The 18,841-nt window shown below is 37.3% G+C and overlaps 1 protein-coding gene across 3 annotated transcripts in view; it reads right to left on the bottom strand.

The window, feature by feature from the left end:
* The window catches only part of MRTFB (myocardin related transcription factor B), a 76,197-nt gene that overhangs the window by 33,423 nt on the left and 23,933 nt on the right, over positions 1-18,841 (bottom strand). The window contains exon 1 of one of the 3 annotated variants that reach the window (XM_039360349.1): positions 5,680-6,180. The exons of the other annotated variants lie outside the window; for them this stretch is intronic. Coding sequence (XP_039216283.1) covers positions 5,680-5,800 — 121 coding nt within the window. The 5' untranslated portion in view covers positions 5,801-6,180. Of the gene's footprint in view, positions 1-5,679; positions 6,181-18,841 lie in introns of those variants that run through there. 3 annotated transcript variants of the gene reach the window in all.

Genomic DNA, 18,841 nt, shown 5'->3' with positions numbered 1-18,841 from the left:
CAGAAAATAACTCGAAAGGAAGTTGGGCTGTAACTCTGTCCACTTCTTGCAGAGGCCAAGTCAGCGAGGCCTAAGAACAAACACAAATTATTAGGAAAGGAGCATTGGCTTACCTGAACGCCTGTTCTCAGCATGATGATGAAGAATCCACCAATGGGTTATTTCAGTCTTCCTGCCCAATCAGACTAAGTTGTCAAGTTGTCATGCCCCTCTTTGACCAGGATCTCCTAGTTTCATCGACGGCGTAGCCAATGACAAGCAGGTATCCCCCCCCCAAAAAACAAGAAAGGGAACAGGCCCCCAACCCTTACCTAATTAACCACTAGAAGGGAGGGCATGGATTCTTCATCATCATGCTGAGAACAGGCATTCAGGTAAGCCAACGCTCCTTCTCCAGCATGATGGCTGAAGAATCCACCAATGGGTCGTACCAAAGCTCCAGGAGTCCCTATGGGTGGGAATCAGTTGGGGCCTGTGAACATGATGGAGTTATCACGTCCTCATGGGTGAAAAACTAAGATGAAACTGGGAGGTCCCGGTCAAAGAGGGGCATGACAACTTGACAACATAGTCTGATTGGTCAGGAGGACTGAAATAACCATTGGTGGATTCTTCAGTCATCATGCTGGAGAACTGTAACTAATCTTTTAAAAACTTTGAACATCAACTATTTAAGTTACAATTATGTCAAAGAGTTCAGCCGTGTTACAATGCCAAACATCTGCATCTAGCACAATGCTGCGAAATCTACCCGTTTATTAAGGTATTGAGAAAGTCACTGGAGATTGCTGCTCTTAGTACAAATAGTCCTCAAATTACAACAATTCATTTAGTGGCTGTTTGAAGTTACGACACTGAAAAAAGGGACTTACGACCGTTTTTCACACTTACAATCGTTGCAGCATCCCCGTGGTCACGTGATCAAAATTCAGATGCTTGGCAACTGGTTCGTACTTATGACAGTTGCAATGTCCCAGGGTCATACAATCCCCTTTTATGACCTTCTGACAAGCAGTCAATGGGGAAACCAGATTCACATAACAGCCATGTTATTAACATGGCAAATGAAATGATTCACTTAACAACTATGGCAAGGAAAGTCATAAAATGAAGCAAACTCACTTAACTAGATGTTAAGACTCTAGAAAGAATACAGAGAAGAGCAACAAAGAGGATCAGGGTACTGGAGGCTGAAACATACGAAGAACGGTTGCTGGAATTGGGCATGTTTAATTTAATGAAGAGAAGGAGGAGGAGGGGGGACATGATAGCAGTCTTCCAGTATCTCAGGGGCTGCCCCAAAGAAGAGGGAGTCAAGCTATTCTCCAAAGCACCTGAAGGCAGGACAAGAAGCAATGGATGGAAACTAACCAAGGAGAGAAGCAACCTAGAACTAAGGAGAAACTTCCTAACAGTGAGAACAATTAACCAGTGGAACAACCTGCCTTCAGAAGCGGTGAATGCTCCAACACTGGAAGTTTTTAAGAAGAGACTGGACAGCCATTTGTCTGAAATGGTACTATAGGGTTTCCTGCCCGAGCAGGGGGTTGGACTAGATGACCTCCAAGGTCCCTTCCAACATCATCATCATCATCATTATTATCTAATGTTTCATTTAGCAACATGAATTTTGGGCCCAGCTGTGGTCCTAACTCAAGGACGACCTGTATTGACTCTATTGCAAAAAAAAAAAAAAACCCTAGCAATTGTAAGAACAACTGCTGCCAAAAGTACAAATGACATAGCTAAGCAGAAATCCTATTTGTTATATGGATTACCAAAATATTTATTGCTGCCAGAAACCCAATGCTACCTAAGCCATGGGCAAACTCCACTGGAAGAACCAGGCCCCAAACAATATCATAATGCCATTTCATCACACCGGGTTGTTTTTGCCAAAGAAAAAGGTCTAGGGTCACCTGCTTGAGCAGGGAGTTGGATGAGGATGTCCTACAAGGTCCCTTCCATCCCTGATATTCCCTTCTATTCCCCAAACTATTTAATGTCAGTCCTCTTCTTTAGGTCCCCCCTTCACTAAGTGCCCAGAAGGATGAAGGATGGAACTTCTCACTCTGCAAGGTCACACGTCATCTGATCTCATAGCTCACCCAGGTAAACCAAAGACAACATGAGCTCCAGAGCAGGACAATCTAAGTAGGAATCTAACCATGCCAACAACTGAAGCCCAACCTGCTTGCCAGAACCTCCTGAGAAGACTTGCAGCAGGGGTGGAACAGACACCAGTTAGACCAGAGGTCTTCAAACTTGGCAACTTTAAGACTTATGGACTTCAACTCCCAGAATTCCCCTGGCTGAAGTCCATAAGTCTTAAAGTTGCCAAGTTTGAAGACCCTGAGTTAGACTCTCAACTGTTGCATCCATCAACTGTTGCAATCCAACACTTCAGCCTCCACAAGAATACCTTCCAACTCTCTGGTCAGAGAAAGCTCTACCAGCTTTTGCCCTTTTGGCCACCTTCACAAGACCGTACAAGTAGCCCTTGACTTAGGACCACTATTGAGCCCAAAATTTCTGTTGCAAACCGAGACTGTGGTTCAGTGAGTTTTCCCTTATTTTACGACCTTCCTTGCCACAGCTGTTCAGTGAATCATTTCAGTTGTTAAATCCATAACACGGTGGTTAAGTTATGCAGAAATGTTTTCTTTCAAGCTCAAAACAAGAACACTGAGATCTAAAGATTCCACCAACCTATTCTAGAATGAATATAGAATGAATGAAGTTGATTTGGCGCTTCATGGTTTGACCAAAACAAGATGGAAACAGATTCAGATGTTTCAGCAGTAGGACAAACAGTGGGGAATTGACAAGAAGCCTTTCAGTTGCCTTGCATCCAGCTGGCCACGAAACAGCAGCAAAGAAATTCAGAAAATTCTCCACCTACTATCCTGCACTCCATTTTTAGCCGCATCATAAAATATGTAAATAGAATTATTTCCCTTTTTTTTAGCAACAGATTTTTAAAAAATGCATCGTATGTACTGCAAAGAATGATAAGCGTGCATAAATTCTTGATTAAATGTTAGCTATTCTATTCTGATGCGTGAAAGAAAATGGAAGATGAAAAACTGAAAAAGTACGGAGGAATCAGCAGTGGATATAACTTGATGCCAAAACTAAGGGCCACGATGGAATTGTATTACAAAGTACTAGAAGAAACCGGCTAAACATTTACACAATTGAAGTAAATGACAAGCCACAGAAGGGTGATAGGCTGGATTGATTTTGTTACCCTTAAAGCAGAATTGTTACATAAAAAGATTTAAACAAAAACAATCTTGACATGAGCTATTAGAAATATTCATCTCCAAATGGATGCACAATATGAAATGTGACAATCATTTAAATATTTTTTTCTTAAATTTTGTGGTGCTAGAATCTTGTTGCTGTTTTGCAATAAGAATTAAAACACACACACACATTCTGATTATTTTAAGAATCAAAGCAAACACATGGAAGTGCACGGAACCTGCAGATTAGCTTTCCTTGCATTGAAGTATGACTAACACAATCCTTTCAAAACAGTTATAAGATAATCAGTAAGAGATTAAAACTATTTAACTATGAAAAGCACTGAATACACTGTGCTTAGCTATACAATTACTGATCTTAGTTCAGCACGTTGCATTGAACGCATTCCCTGTGTTTTATTGCTATGTTGTCTTGCATGAGCCAAGCCAGCTATGGGTTTTTTTTTTTCAATAAAACCAATTCAAATAATGTGTGAATAAAGTCATGCCATCCTGAGGTGGCTGTTTGCATCTTACAAAGAAAATTGAAGAGAATGACATCTAGAGAAGGAAATTATCTCTTAGTAAAAGAACACATGCATTAATCTTTGAATATACCCCAGAACTAAACAAAAAAAAATATTTGCAAAAGCCAACACATTCAATTTTGCCTCAAAGACAGAAAGCTATTGCAGCTACTCAGCTAATCTTCCAAGAAGACCCTGGCACTTAGCCTGAAACAAGAACTGTCACAGTCAACTAACATTCATGGTTTTAAGGGAGAAATCACCCATTGTTGCTCTATTATTTGCTCTGTTAAGTTGGGTGTTAACATAACATGTCTCAGCATAAGTTTTGGTCAATCTTGAAGCTCAACAAGTGACTTTTGGTCAATCAGTACATCTCAGTCTAACTTATTGCATAAGAGTAGTTGCATGAAAAATAAACTATTCTGAACTCTTTGGACAAACAATGGGATGCTACGGTGATTATCAAGGACAAACAGACAGGAAGAAATGACAGCTGCAACCAAATTAAACTGACGTGGTATCAGGCATCTCTGATCATCTCCACAATCTATCTATAATCACAGAAAAGGAGAAAATTTTGATACAAATCAAATAATTTCTCTGTCCTTTGGGTTTTTCTAGCAGGAAAATTTTAGGAATAATTGTAAATACCCTTCTGTAGTAATAAGGAAGAGATATAAGGTAACAGTAAGACAAAATCTTAAAACCAATAAAAAAACCACTTCCAACTTTCCCACAATCCAGTGTAGGTTTTCTCTTAATATTTTTTTTATTAACTACAGTATTATGTCCTTCTATGATAAGGCAGAGCTATTGTCTTGGACTAAATTATGGATATTCCAGACATCCTGTTTTTCTATTGCTTTCCGCTCATGCAAGAAAAATGTTGATCTTTAAGGAAGATGACAGTGAAAAATATAAGACAACTTTCAGACTGGAATGGATGCAATTGCAAAATTTCAACATTAAGATATATATTTCTGCTTAGCGTGGACCACAAAGCAGCTGCCGTTTCCTCAGTGTTTACCAGATTTATTCTCTACATTTACGGTATATGGTTCAGTAGGAAAAAAAAAAAAAACATTAGCTGATTTGAAGGAAGTGCCAATTGTATATCAAAGGAAACAAACCCTGTTCTTTGGCTCTCTACCAAATACTTCTCAGCCTTTTCCAAAAGAGAAAACTAGACTGAGATTGGTAAAGGAAGCTGTATGTCTCTGTTGGGAGAAGTATGAGCAGGAGGAAAGGTATTAACAGGACTTTGCATTATACATGGAAGACTAAGGTAACACACATTCAATGTCGAAGACAAATACTTGACGGATAAAATAATCCTGCGAAAACGCTTTAGCTTGTAAAATATAAATGCATGCACAGGTTGATTCGGGGAACGGACATACCTTTTCCTACTCTTGAAAGTATTGCACATCAGCTCTCATTAGCTCAGATGGCATCACTGAATATTTATTGATCTCCCTACTCGATCATTTTTATTATAATCCTTTAACATGAGAAGGCTCTAAGCTTTAGAAAATTGAACTACAAAATACACGGGCAGAAAAACCAAGCTCTATCAAAGCAGGAGACACTCAAGGAAATCAACAGTAACGATACCACAAAAATACTTCAATACTTCGGTTCTATTTGCTCTGGATGGTCTCAGCTGTAAAACCCAACAGAAACTAAAGAGAGTACATTGTGAAAAGATTAATTGTGCTTCAAGAATTGGAACTGGAGAACAGCCATGCATCCACCACCCCCCTCTTCATATTCATAACTATCGCTTTGCACAGATTCCATAGCCACCTATCTATATGCCTCCCTTCCCCGCTCCCCCCCCCCCTCCAAAAAAAACAGTATTTAATGCGGAGTGTTCTTCTTTCCTCAACCCCAGAACTGACCTTCCTTAAGACACTTCGGGATGTCTGGATCAAGGCATTCCTTTCCCTTTAACGATTCAATATCTTCCAAAGGTAAAAACTGTGGAAAACTCTGTGGCTGCTTCTTGGAGCTATCGATCATGGTGGGACTCCTAAGAGAGGCAGCATCTAGCGAGGGGAAAGAAACCAATCTACGAGCCAGCTGTGTGGCTGCTCCTTCCAGTCACTTTGGCAATAATTGAGCAATTATGTCTTTAGAGCATCTGAAAGCAGCCATCAGCCTTCACTTCCCAGCTTGACCCGAAAGATTCAAATGACTCAAAGCGCTCGGAGAAGGAGGAAGGCTGAGCTCCTAAACCCCACCTTCCTTTCCCAGGCAACTGCTCCGGATCCCTCCCCTTTTCAGCCACCCTGGTTCTCCTCCGGTGTGCTTTGCATTCAATATGCAGTTGGATGGTCAGAATCATCTGACAAAACACTGAGTCAAGCAGTTAAAAATAAATCTCCCCCCCCCCAAAGGGAAAAAAAATAAATAAATCCCAGCCCTTGCAGAAGGAGCAACATTTGGCGAAGCTGTACCTGAGATGACAAAACTCCTACTGGGGTCTCTTTTTTTCATGAAGGTTTTTTTTTTTTTTTAAGAAAGACTTTAGGCTGCCTGACGTGTTGCATTCTTTCTTCAATTTCGAATACGGATTGTACTAATCTTAATATTCTAACGGAAAAGAGGTTTGTACATAAGCTAAAGTGGTCATAAGTTAAAACTATATTTAAACAGAGATCTGTGAGATTTGATTCGCCAATTATAGAGTATTAACATGTTGTGTGTTTTTGCCTATCTACCAGTCACCTTTTCCTGGTCTATTTTGCTGGCTTTGACCAGGGGAAGAAAAATGCCTGAGCAATGTGGAATAATCTCAAAAAGAATGAAAGGAGCTCCCTGCGCACAAGCATACGCACACACCCCTTGTTTAAAACCTCCTGCGGAGAAAGTCTTCACCATCTTTGTGCAAAGCCAGCTTTTTTTTTTTCTACAAGCCACCCGGGATAGCAGATAACCGCCCCACTCAATCAACACACCTCAGCTGTCAGTAGGAAATAAATAGAGGCACGTGTAAGAGACCACAAGAACAACAAACAGATTTGCTCCTGCACAACAACCCCTGTTCATTTGTGCAACAAAAAATGTTCACCTGGTTATGCAGAGGCAAAACAAAACAGCTGCTCCAGAATGGAAACAGACTCAAGTGATATAATGTAGAAGGGAAAGAAACTTATTGAAAGACCAAAAAAAAAAAAAACAACAACAGATATGCCATCACCCCAGAGGTTTGGTGACTGTACAAGTACTCACCATTTATTTTTTTTGTTTCGACAGTCATTCTATCCGCCTATAAATCCAAGGAATGACCAACCACCCAATCAAGAACCACCAGTTCAGCCAACCAAATAGTAAAAAGGAGAGAGCTGTTGTATTGTGTTCCTCCTTCCGTTATATATTCAAGATCGACAGTATTTAATATTTATTTGTTATGTATATGTAGGGGTGTGGGTCTATACATATGTTGTGTATAGTATGTTTAGGTGTGTGTCATGTATGTGTTTCACTTTGAGAGCGGGCAACTAAATTTCATTTTTGATATGTGCCGTTGTGCCCACAGTAAAAAAATGACAATAAAGGTTATCTTATCTTATCTTATCTTATCTTATCTTATCTTATCTATGTTGGGGAAGGGGTGGGGGGGCCCTGAGCTCAGCCACATAAGCTCCCTGGGTAAATTGGGCTGGTCCCTCTCTCTGAGTGACTTAAAGGGGCTTTTCCAAAAGGCAACTGGACTTTCTTGGGATTTTTTTTCCCTTGAAAAGGTTTTGCTTCTCATCCAAGAAACTTCTTCAGTTTTCAAGAAAAAAAACTAAGAAAGTCCAGTTGCCTTTTGGAAAAGCACCTTTGGGACAACCATGACTGGATGATTAAGAACCTCCATAGACATCTTTCTTAATAACCAACCTACCTTACAGATTTGTGGGGGGAAATAAAATATGGGGGCATTATCTATCTATCTATCTATCTATCTATCTATCTATCTATCTATCTATCTATCTATCTATCTATCTATCTATCTATCTACACACACACACACACACACACAACACACACACTTGAGCACCTTGCAGTATTGAAAGCTAGGTATAAATTAAATAAATAATAAAATTGAGGGAGGTATTATTTAACTTAGCTGAAAGTCCATCTTTTCGACCAGGAATTAATAGGCAATTCCAACATTTGAATGACATCTAAATAACATAAAAAGGTTCTCTTCTAGGATGAGTTTCATGAGTTTATTCTCTTTTTATTTTGTATGACATTTCTTAAGTGGCAAAATACTAATACTTCCTTTATGCTGCAGCACTTATCCTCATTAAATCACTCCAGATAACTACCTCCTCCCTCTCTTTGGGTTTTTTAATCTCTTATTTTCAACATAAGCACTCTTTTAATCCTTTCAGTTAGTAATCAAAAGCAGCTTCTGAAATAAGCCATCCAATCAGCGAAAACAATTTTCCTTAATGGGTCCCTGCAATTATTATTGAAAACCAATTTTTCAGAGAAAAAGAAATGATTTTGTGCTTTACTGCCAGTTAATTTGTCCTGCCACTTTGGGAGCGATATAATAGGCTATCGGTTCATCCAATCCCTTTACCAAATTCATAGTTCCTTCTCCATCCAAGTTAATCAATCCAGTTATAATTAGTATAAACAGTGTAAATTACGGTCTTTGGAGAGAGCTGGAGAGAAAAGCATTGCTGCTTTTGAACTTTGCTGTTGGAGAAAATTCCTGAGGACACTAGGGATATATATCAGAGAAGGATATTACTGTCAGCCCTTCAAGATAAACCACAGCAGGAAAAAGACAAAAATGCTTCTTTATTGTTCTGGGTACATTAACACAAACTTGAAAGCCTGCTAGTGTTTCCCTTTGCCCCTTATATCGATCCCCTTTTGCAACCTTCTGACAAGCAAAGACAATGGGGAAGCCAGATTCACTTAACAATTGCTGTCACTCACTTAACGACACTGGCAAGAAAGACCATAAAATGGGGCAAAACTCACTTAACAAATGTTTCATTTAGCGATGGAAATCTGGAGCTCATTTGTGGCCGTAAATCAAGGACTACCTGTGCTTGGAAAAACTAGAAGCAAATGAAAATTTGGATAACAACAACAACAAAAAAAAGCAACATAGGCTCATAACAACACAAGAGTTTAACAGTCAATACTGAGTAAATGATATGCATCAGACTACAAACAACTGAAAGTAATTAATTGTACACATATTCACACAGAGAGAGAGAGAGAGAGAGGGAGAGGAAGAGAGAGAGATTGATTTTAAAAACATGCAAATATGGGCAACTTTTATAATACAAAATATCCCCCAGACCCTCAAAATTAAGATCAGTATTCTCTCTGCCACGACACTAAAGTATGGATTTACTCTACCACATATACAGTATATTACATCTGCACAAGCTCAGAGAATTTTCCACCGAGCATTCATTTGAATTTCAAAGACTGCATTTATAAAACATGAATTTGCTTTAATTATGGTTATCGTGACAGAGATGGTCATACATCACTGCCATCAATGCCGCAACCGATTTATACAGAATGCATGTCATATATTTTGAACCCATTCTCCCCTTTAGTAACATGAACAACATATGTTGACCAAGTATATGTTTCTCGGACGACCTCATCTTTCTACCCCTAAAGGGATGAATCAGTGCAAAAACTCTCTTTTGTATACTGTATGGTGATGTCTTACTCATCAAAAAACATTTTGGTACATAAATCAACTTTGTTTTCCCATTACTTCACTGTGAGCCTGAGAAGAAGAACTCTTACTGTTGAGAAGTTAGAAGTAGACCTAAATAAAAGTTTTCTTGGCAACTGCAGTAAAAAACAAACAAATACCCCAGGGACATCTATCAAGTTTGGCAGGATCAGTGTAATGCTGAGACAATTACTCCAGATGATTATTTTTTACAAGTTCATTTTTTTAAAGAAAGAATTGTTGGCCCACATATTTAATTGCAAGAAATATGTATATAGTATTGATTTTAAATAATGTATCTGCTTGCTTATCTTCAATAGATAAAAATAACAGTTTGGTAATGTACCAGAGACTTGGGTTCTTAACATGATTTAGGAAGGGAAGGGAAGAAGTGAAACACTTTTAAATGTTTTTTTCCATTGAATTTTCTAGATTTTAATGTCCCATCAAAGACACAGGAATTATTAAAATGGACTCTGATGCAAGCATTTATATGCTTTTGAGTTACGTTAAAAAGTTATACTAAAAAGTTCGTTAATTTTTCAGTTTACAAAAAAGCAACTGCACATATGTTTTGGGTTCCTTTTAATTCATCTAATACAATAAATCAGCATTGTATGGAATCACTATAATGAATTGTATATTTATATTTAAGCTCATTCATAAACAATTAGAGTGAGCAATGAATTTTTTAAAGGTCAGCATCTAGAAAAACTAAAGTAATTATTCTGCATAGTTTTCCCCCCAATAAACCATAACATATTTTCAAATTAACAGGACAAATTCAAATCTCTTTTACATTTACATTAGCTATTCTGGTTTCAAGCTTTTTAACATATGAAGATAAAGTATATATTATCTGAATAGATTACAACGCCTTGGACTGATACAAGGCAAGTTGGAAAAGGAATTGCAGTTTTACACATATCTTTTCAATGTTCTGTGGTTAGTTCTCTTCAGAGAGCCTTTTTACAAACTTAGAAATAATTACTTTCTTTTAACAAAGGTCACCACCTACAAATTAGTTAAGGCTATTTTTATCCCAATGGAGTTACCATCAAGCATTGCCAGAACAATTTAAAGTGAAACAGGAAACACAAGACAAATGTTTTCCAAAATGGGTATATAAATAGCAAGATTAAAATGAAGATCCCTTCATGAAGCCCAAACTTGAATCAACAGTGACAATCCTTTAATCGCTTCTTCATTTTTTATGATCTTTTCTAAGGCTTCCCAGAATGAACACCAATAAATACCAGAGGAATTTATGGACAGATAATTTATTAAAATCATACAATCATCCATGAGGTAAACACTACATGGCTGCAATTGAGCATTTGCTATACAGCAACTAAACGTTGAGTTGAGCTGCCTTGTTCTTATGTTCTTAGAAGAAGCTTGCAAAACGTCTTACTGGAACAAGAAACAACTCTTTTCTATAAAAACCATAAGTCAGTAATTTGGGAGCAGAAGAGATTTTCAAACATGTTTCAGACATGTTCAGACAAGCAAGATATAGCTCACTAGCAACACATTACTTCAACTGAAGCATCAGTCTTAGTACTTTATATTGTAAATAGGTCATTTCGTAGATTGACAGCAATGCCCTGAAGTCATCTGGAATTTAGTTATTAGTTGTTAGTTATTAGTAGACTGCCTATTTCGTTGACTAAAGGCAGACGAGACAATGATTTGTCATAAAGACATCAGCCATAAAATGACATCACAATCAATGCATATTAATAAGCAAGGCTCCTCCAAGAGAATCAACTCCAGAATAAAACTCTATGCCCTCAATAGCTGCATTATCCCTGGTCTATCTTCCAACTACATAAAGTGGTTTGTTTATTTGTTTACCAATAAGAAGTATAGAGCATCAACAGGGAAAAAATATTTTTCAGAGGAGATACATTATATTTAACAGCAGAAAGCTTAAATTCACTTATGTGAAAGTCCTAGTATTAGTTGGACCACATCCTTCTGGCTGATGCCTACATACGGATTTGATGTTCTGGGTATTGATGGAGACAAATATGGAATTGTAGCTTGTTACAAAATATCGACTCATCAATTCTTTCCCACTACGTCTTTTATCTCCCTTGGAGGCTCTTTAACTCTACAGTTTCTTTTAACTTGATTTGCAGAGGGAGCAAGCACATATTTCTGAAATAGCGAAGCACCCAACTCACGAACTGAAAAACCTCTCTCCAGGCCATGAGGCAAGTCACCTCAACTACTGTGTGTTTTGCAACGTCTGCAAATAAATCCTCAAAACTAAAAGGGGTTCTTGAATGATCTATTTCCCTGCCCAGTCCAAGTTTGGCATGGTCCTTATAGGAAACACAGTGTTCTAAAATTTCCAAAACACTGAATTTCTGAATCAGTGAGATATTTCTAGATCCCTATTATACAGTTTTGGTTGACAGCCATGCATCCATGTTCAATTTTCTAAGAATGTGTAACTTAGGTAGATCCTTCCTTGCTAATAAAAACAATGCCAGCTTCTCACTTCTACAAATAAAATTAGAATTGGATTGAGATCAGAGGCTGGCACTTAGCAAAACATGCATACCTAGCCCACTAATGGCTATGCATATTTCACTACAAGTCTAGCTAATATTCTGATTGGATCTACCTCTCTAGCCTTTTCAATATATATTGTAGATGAGTTCCTTTAGACGCTGTTAGTCATTAAATATATAAATACATCACATTCCACCTCTTGCCTCCAACCTACAAATGCATCTGTATACAATAACTTGCAAACAAATTCTTCAATAAAAAAAATTATAATCACTGGGAAATCAACATTAAGCACTCAAGAGTTATACAGTACGACTTAAATTTCAGCAGTTATAAACAAATCAAACAATTGAATAAAACATTATACATAAAGGAAATCTGAAGTAAAATTAGTCAAACAAAATGATTACGACAGAATTTGCAGAAGAATAGTTCAAAGTCTCCATGGAAACAAGATTATTTTCCTCGTATGAAACTCTTCACTGTATATTCAGCACAATACAGACAAATATAGGCAGGTTATCACCAAAGGAGTTCAGTGCAAGACATAGTTTAAATCTAAATTCTCCCTCACATTTAATGCCCTCTTGAAAAAAAATTACAGTATTGACAGAATAAGATGATAATTACATGAAATGCAATATATTTGTTACCATGTTAGGACTGTCCCATTTATAAAAATTAACCGAACTTGCAGAAATGGTTGAAGCTGATCAGTTTGGTCAGAAAAAAAAAGGATAAACTTTTTTTAAAAGACTGGAATCCATATATGGACAAAGAGGTTGGGGAAAGGTTTCAGATGATATTTGACAGAAAGAAGGGTGGAAGACATAACTGGATGGTTTTTTCTTCTTTTAAATAAAATCTTTTTTTCTCTATTCTTATTTTCTGTCTTTTGTTTTTGTTTGTTCTGTATAGTTTAGTACACTGAAAAATTCTAAGAAAAAAGGATGCCACATGTAGGAAAGTGTTTCAATCAGCTCTGGCCACCATTAAGTTAAGATTTTCCAAATTAAGAACTTGCTTTCAGTTGAGCATAGCCCAAGACCTTTACTGGGGACTCCGTTCAAGATGAAATTGCCCACTATGGCAAAAACCAGTTAAGAAAATATATAGTTGGATCATATTCCAGGTCAATGGGAATGAATAAAACGTATCCATTGTGTGTACACGTTCTGACCACGCTTGAAACCGAAGCTGTCCCAACTCAATGTACAGTATACAAATTACTTTATAGCCAATTATTTTATTTTTCATGCGTTTGATTCTTTGTTGTTCTATATTTCTGGACTGTATTATTTTTAAAAATCTAGAACAATAGAACAACCCAGTTGCTAATGTACGCATCTTTTCCTAACATACAGTTTTGCACGAATCTTTCTGTAATTTGAATATTTGAGCCAAGACTGCTCTTCAAATCGAGGAAAAACTGCACCTGAAAACAAATTAAATTATAGTGGTTCACTCTCAAATGGGAGCCAAGTACTTTCTGCATCCCTTGTCTCTATTCCCTAAAGCAGGATTCATAGTTTTTTGCAACTTAATCACCAAATGGTTAGTTTGCACACTATACATAAAACTACCTGTACACCATTTATTACATGACATCTTATTACATATAATATGATTTTATTCATAACATCGATTTACATATCTTTATATAGTGAGCCTTTTTCACTACAAGCTAACAAAGAGCTATTTCATTGTATTTCAGTGCACAGGTATTTTTTTAAAAAAAAACATACAGAAGACACATTTTAAGGAGGCCGTCTTTTGAAAAGATCCTAGGCGTGCCAATTTTCACCACGTCGTTTCAAAGCCAGAACATTTTATCAAGTAACATTAACAGCACAGTTTGACAGAACGCTTGGCATTTACGCAAATGAAGTTATTCCTGCCTTAATGGAAATGCTGGCATAATTGCAACAGCTGAAGATTATTTTTTTTTAACTGCTTGCATAGTGCAAAGACACACTGCCATTTCAAAACTGACCTTTTTTTCTTCTTTCAAAACATGGAAGTATCTTTTCAAATACATTTTAAAGAAGGAATTGTAGAATGAGTTTCCATCAGGTGTCCTAAAATAAAGAGAAGTTTTGCTCTCTTTTTTTTTAACCATGAAAATGAAAGTGGAATTACCTGAGAGAGAAAAGAATCCTGGAGATTTTACTTACATGGATAATGACATACCTTCAAAGCATGTAGACTCTGAGAAGTACAAAAACTATGGGGAAGAGAAATAATGGAATTCAAAGCATTTTAAACAAATACAGATACCTCAGAACCAATGAATCATTCTGAATCTAACAGAATGGTGCAATTTAGAAAATAATGATAAATTCTGTGTTTGCTCAGAACGTGAAGCTACAGACAATATTGTCTGTCCAGTCACAGAGAAATTCTCCCATGAAAAAAAGATATTATTGAAGGACCAACTTAAGTTGGTCCTTCCGATTAACACCTTCCAATTAAAAATGAAATTAAACTTTCCACTTAAAATAAAAAGAGTTTATTTAACTCTTTAACTGTTGGGCAAGGAGGACAGAGGTCTATTAGAAATAGCAGACCCTGATAAATTTAAGTATTAACTCAAGGAGATATTTCTAGTAGCATAGCTCTTGAGAGCATCTTTTATTCTCACGAGTGAAAGATTTTTTTCTTTAGCCAATTTTTGCAGTTGAAGATGAGTAAAGGGCCAATGTGATGTAGCAGTTATGGAGTTAGGGCAGGGGACGCAGTAATTCTGGGCAAGTCACTCAGACCCCTTCTGACTTCAAAGAGTAACGGAAAAATTGGAGGAGTGCGTGATCAATCATATTTAGTTATTTGTTTATTAAATTTACATGCCGCCCATCTTACCCTGAAAAGCAACTCTGCCCTGAACTCACAGAGGGAAACGGGTAACAAAAATATGGAATTAAATAAATAAGGACTGTTTTATGGAACAAATTAGGAAAGCATCTGATTTTCGAAGAAGATGGATAACATGCACACTGTTGAATCTTCAGGTGCACAAAGGAACAACGTTTCAGATTGGTGGGATTTAAAAAAAAAGGCAACAAAGAAAAATTAGAAACCAAACATAATTGTGAAACACCAATGTGTTTATTGCGGGTTTCAGTCTTAAATAAAGTCTTTAAATAAAGGCCACTTCCTTTATGTTTACCATTATTTGCACTTGCTCTTATAGCACTGACCAAGAACACGTACTATTTCTCTACTGGACTTCTGGTTAGAGGGTTTCTATTTATTTACTCATAATACTCTTACGCTTCCTGGCTCATTCACAATCACTGGATATTTATGTAGAATTCTTACAAAATATAGAGACAGCAGGAGAGCACAGAACAAAAGCAGAAATGCAAAATTCCCCAGGATTTCTGCTTTGCCACAGACAGCTGCACCATGTTGTTTCAACAGCATTATTTTGGAACCCATAGAGAAAAAAAATGGCAACAATTTCCATCTTTCCTGGATTTATATCATTTCCATTCTTCCCAGACTTATGTAGGTAGCTCTCTAGGATACCAAGTTTTGAAAAAGGTTTTTAAGTTGCCTCTGGTACAGTTTGTCCTCGACTTATAACGGTTCATTTAGTGACCGCTTGAAGTTACCATGGCAGTGTAAAAAAAGTGGCTTAGGCCCATTTTTCATAGTTAGGGCTGTTGCAGCATCCCCAGCGTCAGGTGATCAAAATTCAGGCGTTTGGTAACAGACTCGTATTTATGACGGCCGCAGTGTCCCGGGGTCACGTGATCCCCTTTTGTGACCTTCTGACAAGCAAAGTCAATGGGGGAAGCCAGATTCACTTAACAACCACGTTAGTAACTTGACTACAGTGATTTTGCTTAACAATTGTGGCAAGAAAGGTCATAAAACAGGGCAAAATTCACTTAACAAATGTCTCACTTAGCAATATAAATTTTGGGCTCAGTTGTGGTTGTAAATTGAAGACTGATTGTCTCTTCTTAAATGCTTATGTTGCTTGCTCTGTGGTGGCAAAAAATACTTTAAAATATATAGATATATTTTAAAATGCATTGTATCCAAGCTTGATCACCCCTATATCCCATCCTACTATGTACAACGCTGTCAGTACTAGAAGCCAGTGCTTTTTTTCTTAAAAAAAAAAAAAAGGTGCTGGAACTCACACACGTCATACAACCCGCCTTGCCTATCCTACAAGGTTCCATCCAAAAACGGTGCCGGAACTCCGTTCTGGGCGTTCTATGAGAAAAAAAGCCCTGCTAGAAGCTATTAGTACAGTATTCATCTTAACGTGCCACTATCTCATATCTGCTCAAGAATTATTTTTTCATTTAAAACATTTACATAGCTGCTAGATAATAAGCTAGCAAGATGTTTTTGCCATGCCATCAGATCACACAGCTCAGCTTCATAGAATGCAGAAACGAAGCCTACCTACATCAGCTTCCGTCTGTTAATAATAGAATTTCTTGAAAGACACACAATCTAAAGAGAGATTATCCCACCGCATGAAAGAAAGCTATTATCCCATCTGGAGATGGTGAAACTGGTTGAGCAACTACTATGCCATTTGGTGGAAAACTACTAACTCATTCCTTCCAGATAAGAGATTACTCAGGATTGCTCAAATTGACTTCCCCTCTTTTGAGCAGTGCTTTAAAGATGCTGATAGAAGACTCTTTTAAATGAAATTAAAGCTAAAGATGACACAGAAGGCATGAGATTTTTATATACCTCTTGTTTGTGAGCTAATTAACTCCACTTCTTAGAACACAAACCTTAATGACAATGACACTGCTGATTTTAGAAGGAATCCAAAAAATTATACTTGAAGCTGTTTTCCGAACAGATAAGCTTTTCAATTTCTCCTTTTTTTTGTTTTTACAAATGGGACTTTTCTATCAAGGAAACAATATTACTCACACGTTTTACAAGGCCAACATGAAACAGCATCCTTTCTTCAACTGGGAATGAGGAAGAGAGACATTCTAAAAATATTTCTGTGACAAGTCTTACAAATGTATCCTAAAAAGATTCTTACCGTAGTTCAACTGATAGTCTGATTGATAGAAACCAAAAATATTCAGCTTTTAAAAATTAACATTTAATTTTATTAACTAAGAATACAGCAGCTTCAAAGTTATTGTACCTAGTTGTTAGATCAGGGGTCTTCAAACTTGGCCCTTTTATGACTTGTGGACTTCAACTCCCAGAATTCCTCAGCCAGCGTGCCTGTATTAGATCAATATCCCTCTCTCTCTCTCTCCCTCATTCTCTCTCTTACACACACACACACACACACACACACAGTTCTTGTTTAAAACCCTATTTGCCCTAAGGAAGATGCTATTCCAATGACCTCATGGTATGAGACAAATGTCTCAAGTATCTACTGCTACTCTCACTTTGATGTCTCAATTAAATGGGCTTTCCCCAGAAATGTTTTACAAACAAACCACACACCTTATGTTTGCTTACTGAACTTAATGTCAAGCTTCTCCATTCTCCCTAATCATAAATATCCAGGAATCTTCGCAAGTTTATTCACAGCCCTATTTTATTTCTGCGTTTTATTTACTGCCTCGCTTGAATATATATTAAGCTGCAACCCATTTTTCACATGAAGGAAAAACATTCTGACCCATTGGAAGTTATTTCCCGTTACTGTTTTCTTTTAGGTCATTTATATGATATTAGCATCATAGCATTTTGACAAGCCATTTGTTTGAAACCTCATTCACCCAATCTCCACACTCAAGATTTTTAATATTTCAGGAAAAGGAACATCCTGAATTCAATGATTTCCTTTGGGGATTTTTTTTTTTTAAAAAAAAACTCTTTCAGTAAATGCTAAACTACTTTCCAAATAAATAATGTTTTTATCCACCCAAAAAAAAAAAAAAAGATCTGGAAACTTACATTAAGATTAAATATCAATATAATTTTTTTCTTGTTGTTTTAAAACTGTTAAAATTTGGACGTTAATTGCATTTCTGGTTATTTTGCTAAAGCAAGGGGACAGAGTCGCTAATAAATCTCACTAAAAGTGACAGAGATTTAACTTAAGTGTTTACCAAATGAAACGACTGTACAGAAATTCTTTTAAAGAAGCCTGTGAAAATGTTAGAAGAGAGTTGATTTTAGAGATCAAATCTCTGGAGACCACTGGAGCTTGGCCTGTGGGTCTTTTCACATGCTTTAATATTTGAAATCTGTTCCTTGCAGACATTGACAGATGCCTTGGGAATGCTGGAGTTGTGGGAACTGGCAGTACTGAGAACAATGACAGGCTAAATGGGAAATAGCACATATAAGAACTGCCTCCTCCTTCTTTATAAGCTAAGAGACGTCATGGCTTAGACCAATGGTTCTCAACCTGTGGGTCGGGACCCCATTTGGGGTCGAATGACCATTTCACGGGGGTAGGCAAACAATGCAGTCCGCCATTTTTTTCCCCCTTTTCCTTAGCTGTGCTACTCCCTTTTATTCTATTGGCTTTTGAAAGCCAATAGAATAGACTCTCTTGAATAGAGTCTAATTCTATTGGCTTTCAAAAGCCAATAGGAATTGTCCAGGCTGTCTCTGCCCTGCTGAGCCCGCCAAAAGTCCCATTCTGCAAACGGTGCTGCACCAGTTGAGTAGTCCTCAACTTACGACCGGTTGAGTAGTCCTCGACTTACGACCGGTTGGGGGGGGGTCACGGCATTAAAAAGGTTGAGAACCACTGGCTTAGATAAAAAGCCCACGTTGACCAAATGATTCACACGTCACAGTTTCCTGCCCCTCCATTTTTATAATATTGGACCCTGAGTGAATTTCATTACATACTGCAATTTTGT

The sequence above is a fragment of the Crotalus tigris genome, unplaced genomic scaffold (genome assembly GCF_016545835.1).
Source record: "Crotalus tigris isolate CLP2741 ecotype Arizona unplaced genomic scaffold, ASM1654583v1 scf7180000019173.45859301935:6455823, whole genome shotgun sequence".
Lineage (NCBI taxonomy): Eukaryota > Metazoa > Chordata > Lepidosauria > Squamata > Viperidae > Crotalus > Crotalus tigris.
This window is presented reverse-complemented; position numbering and strand designations above follow the sequence as displayed.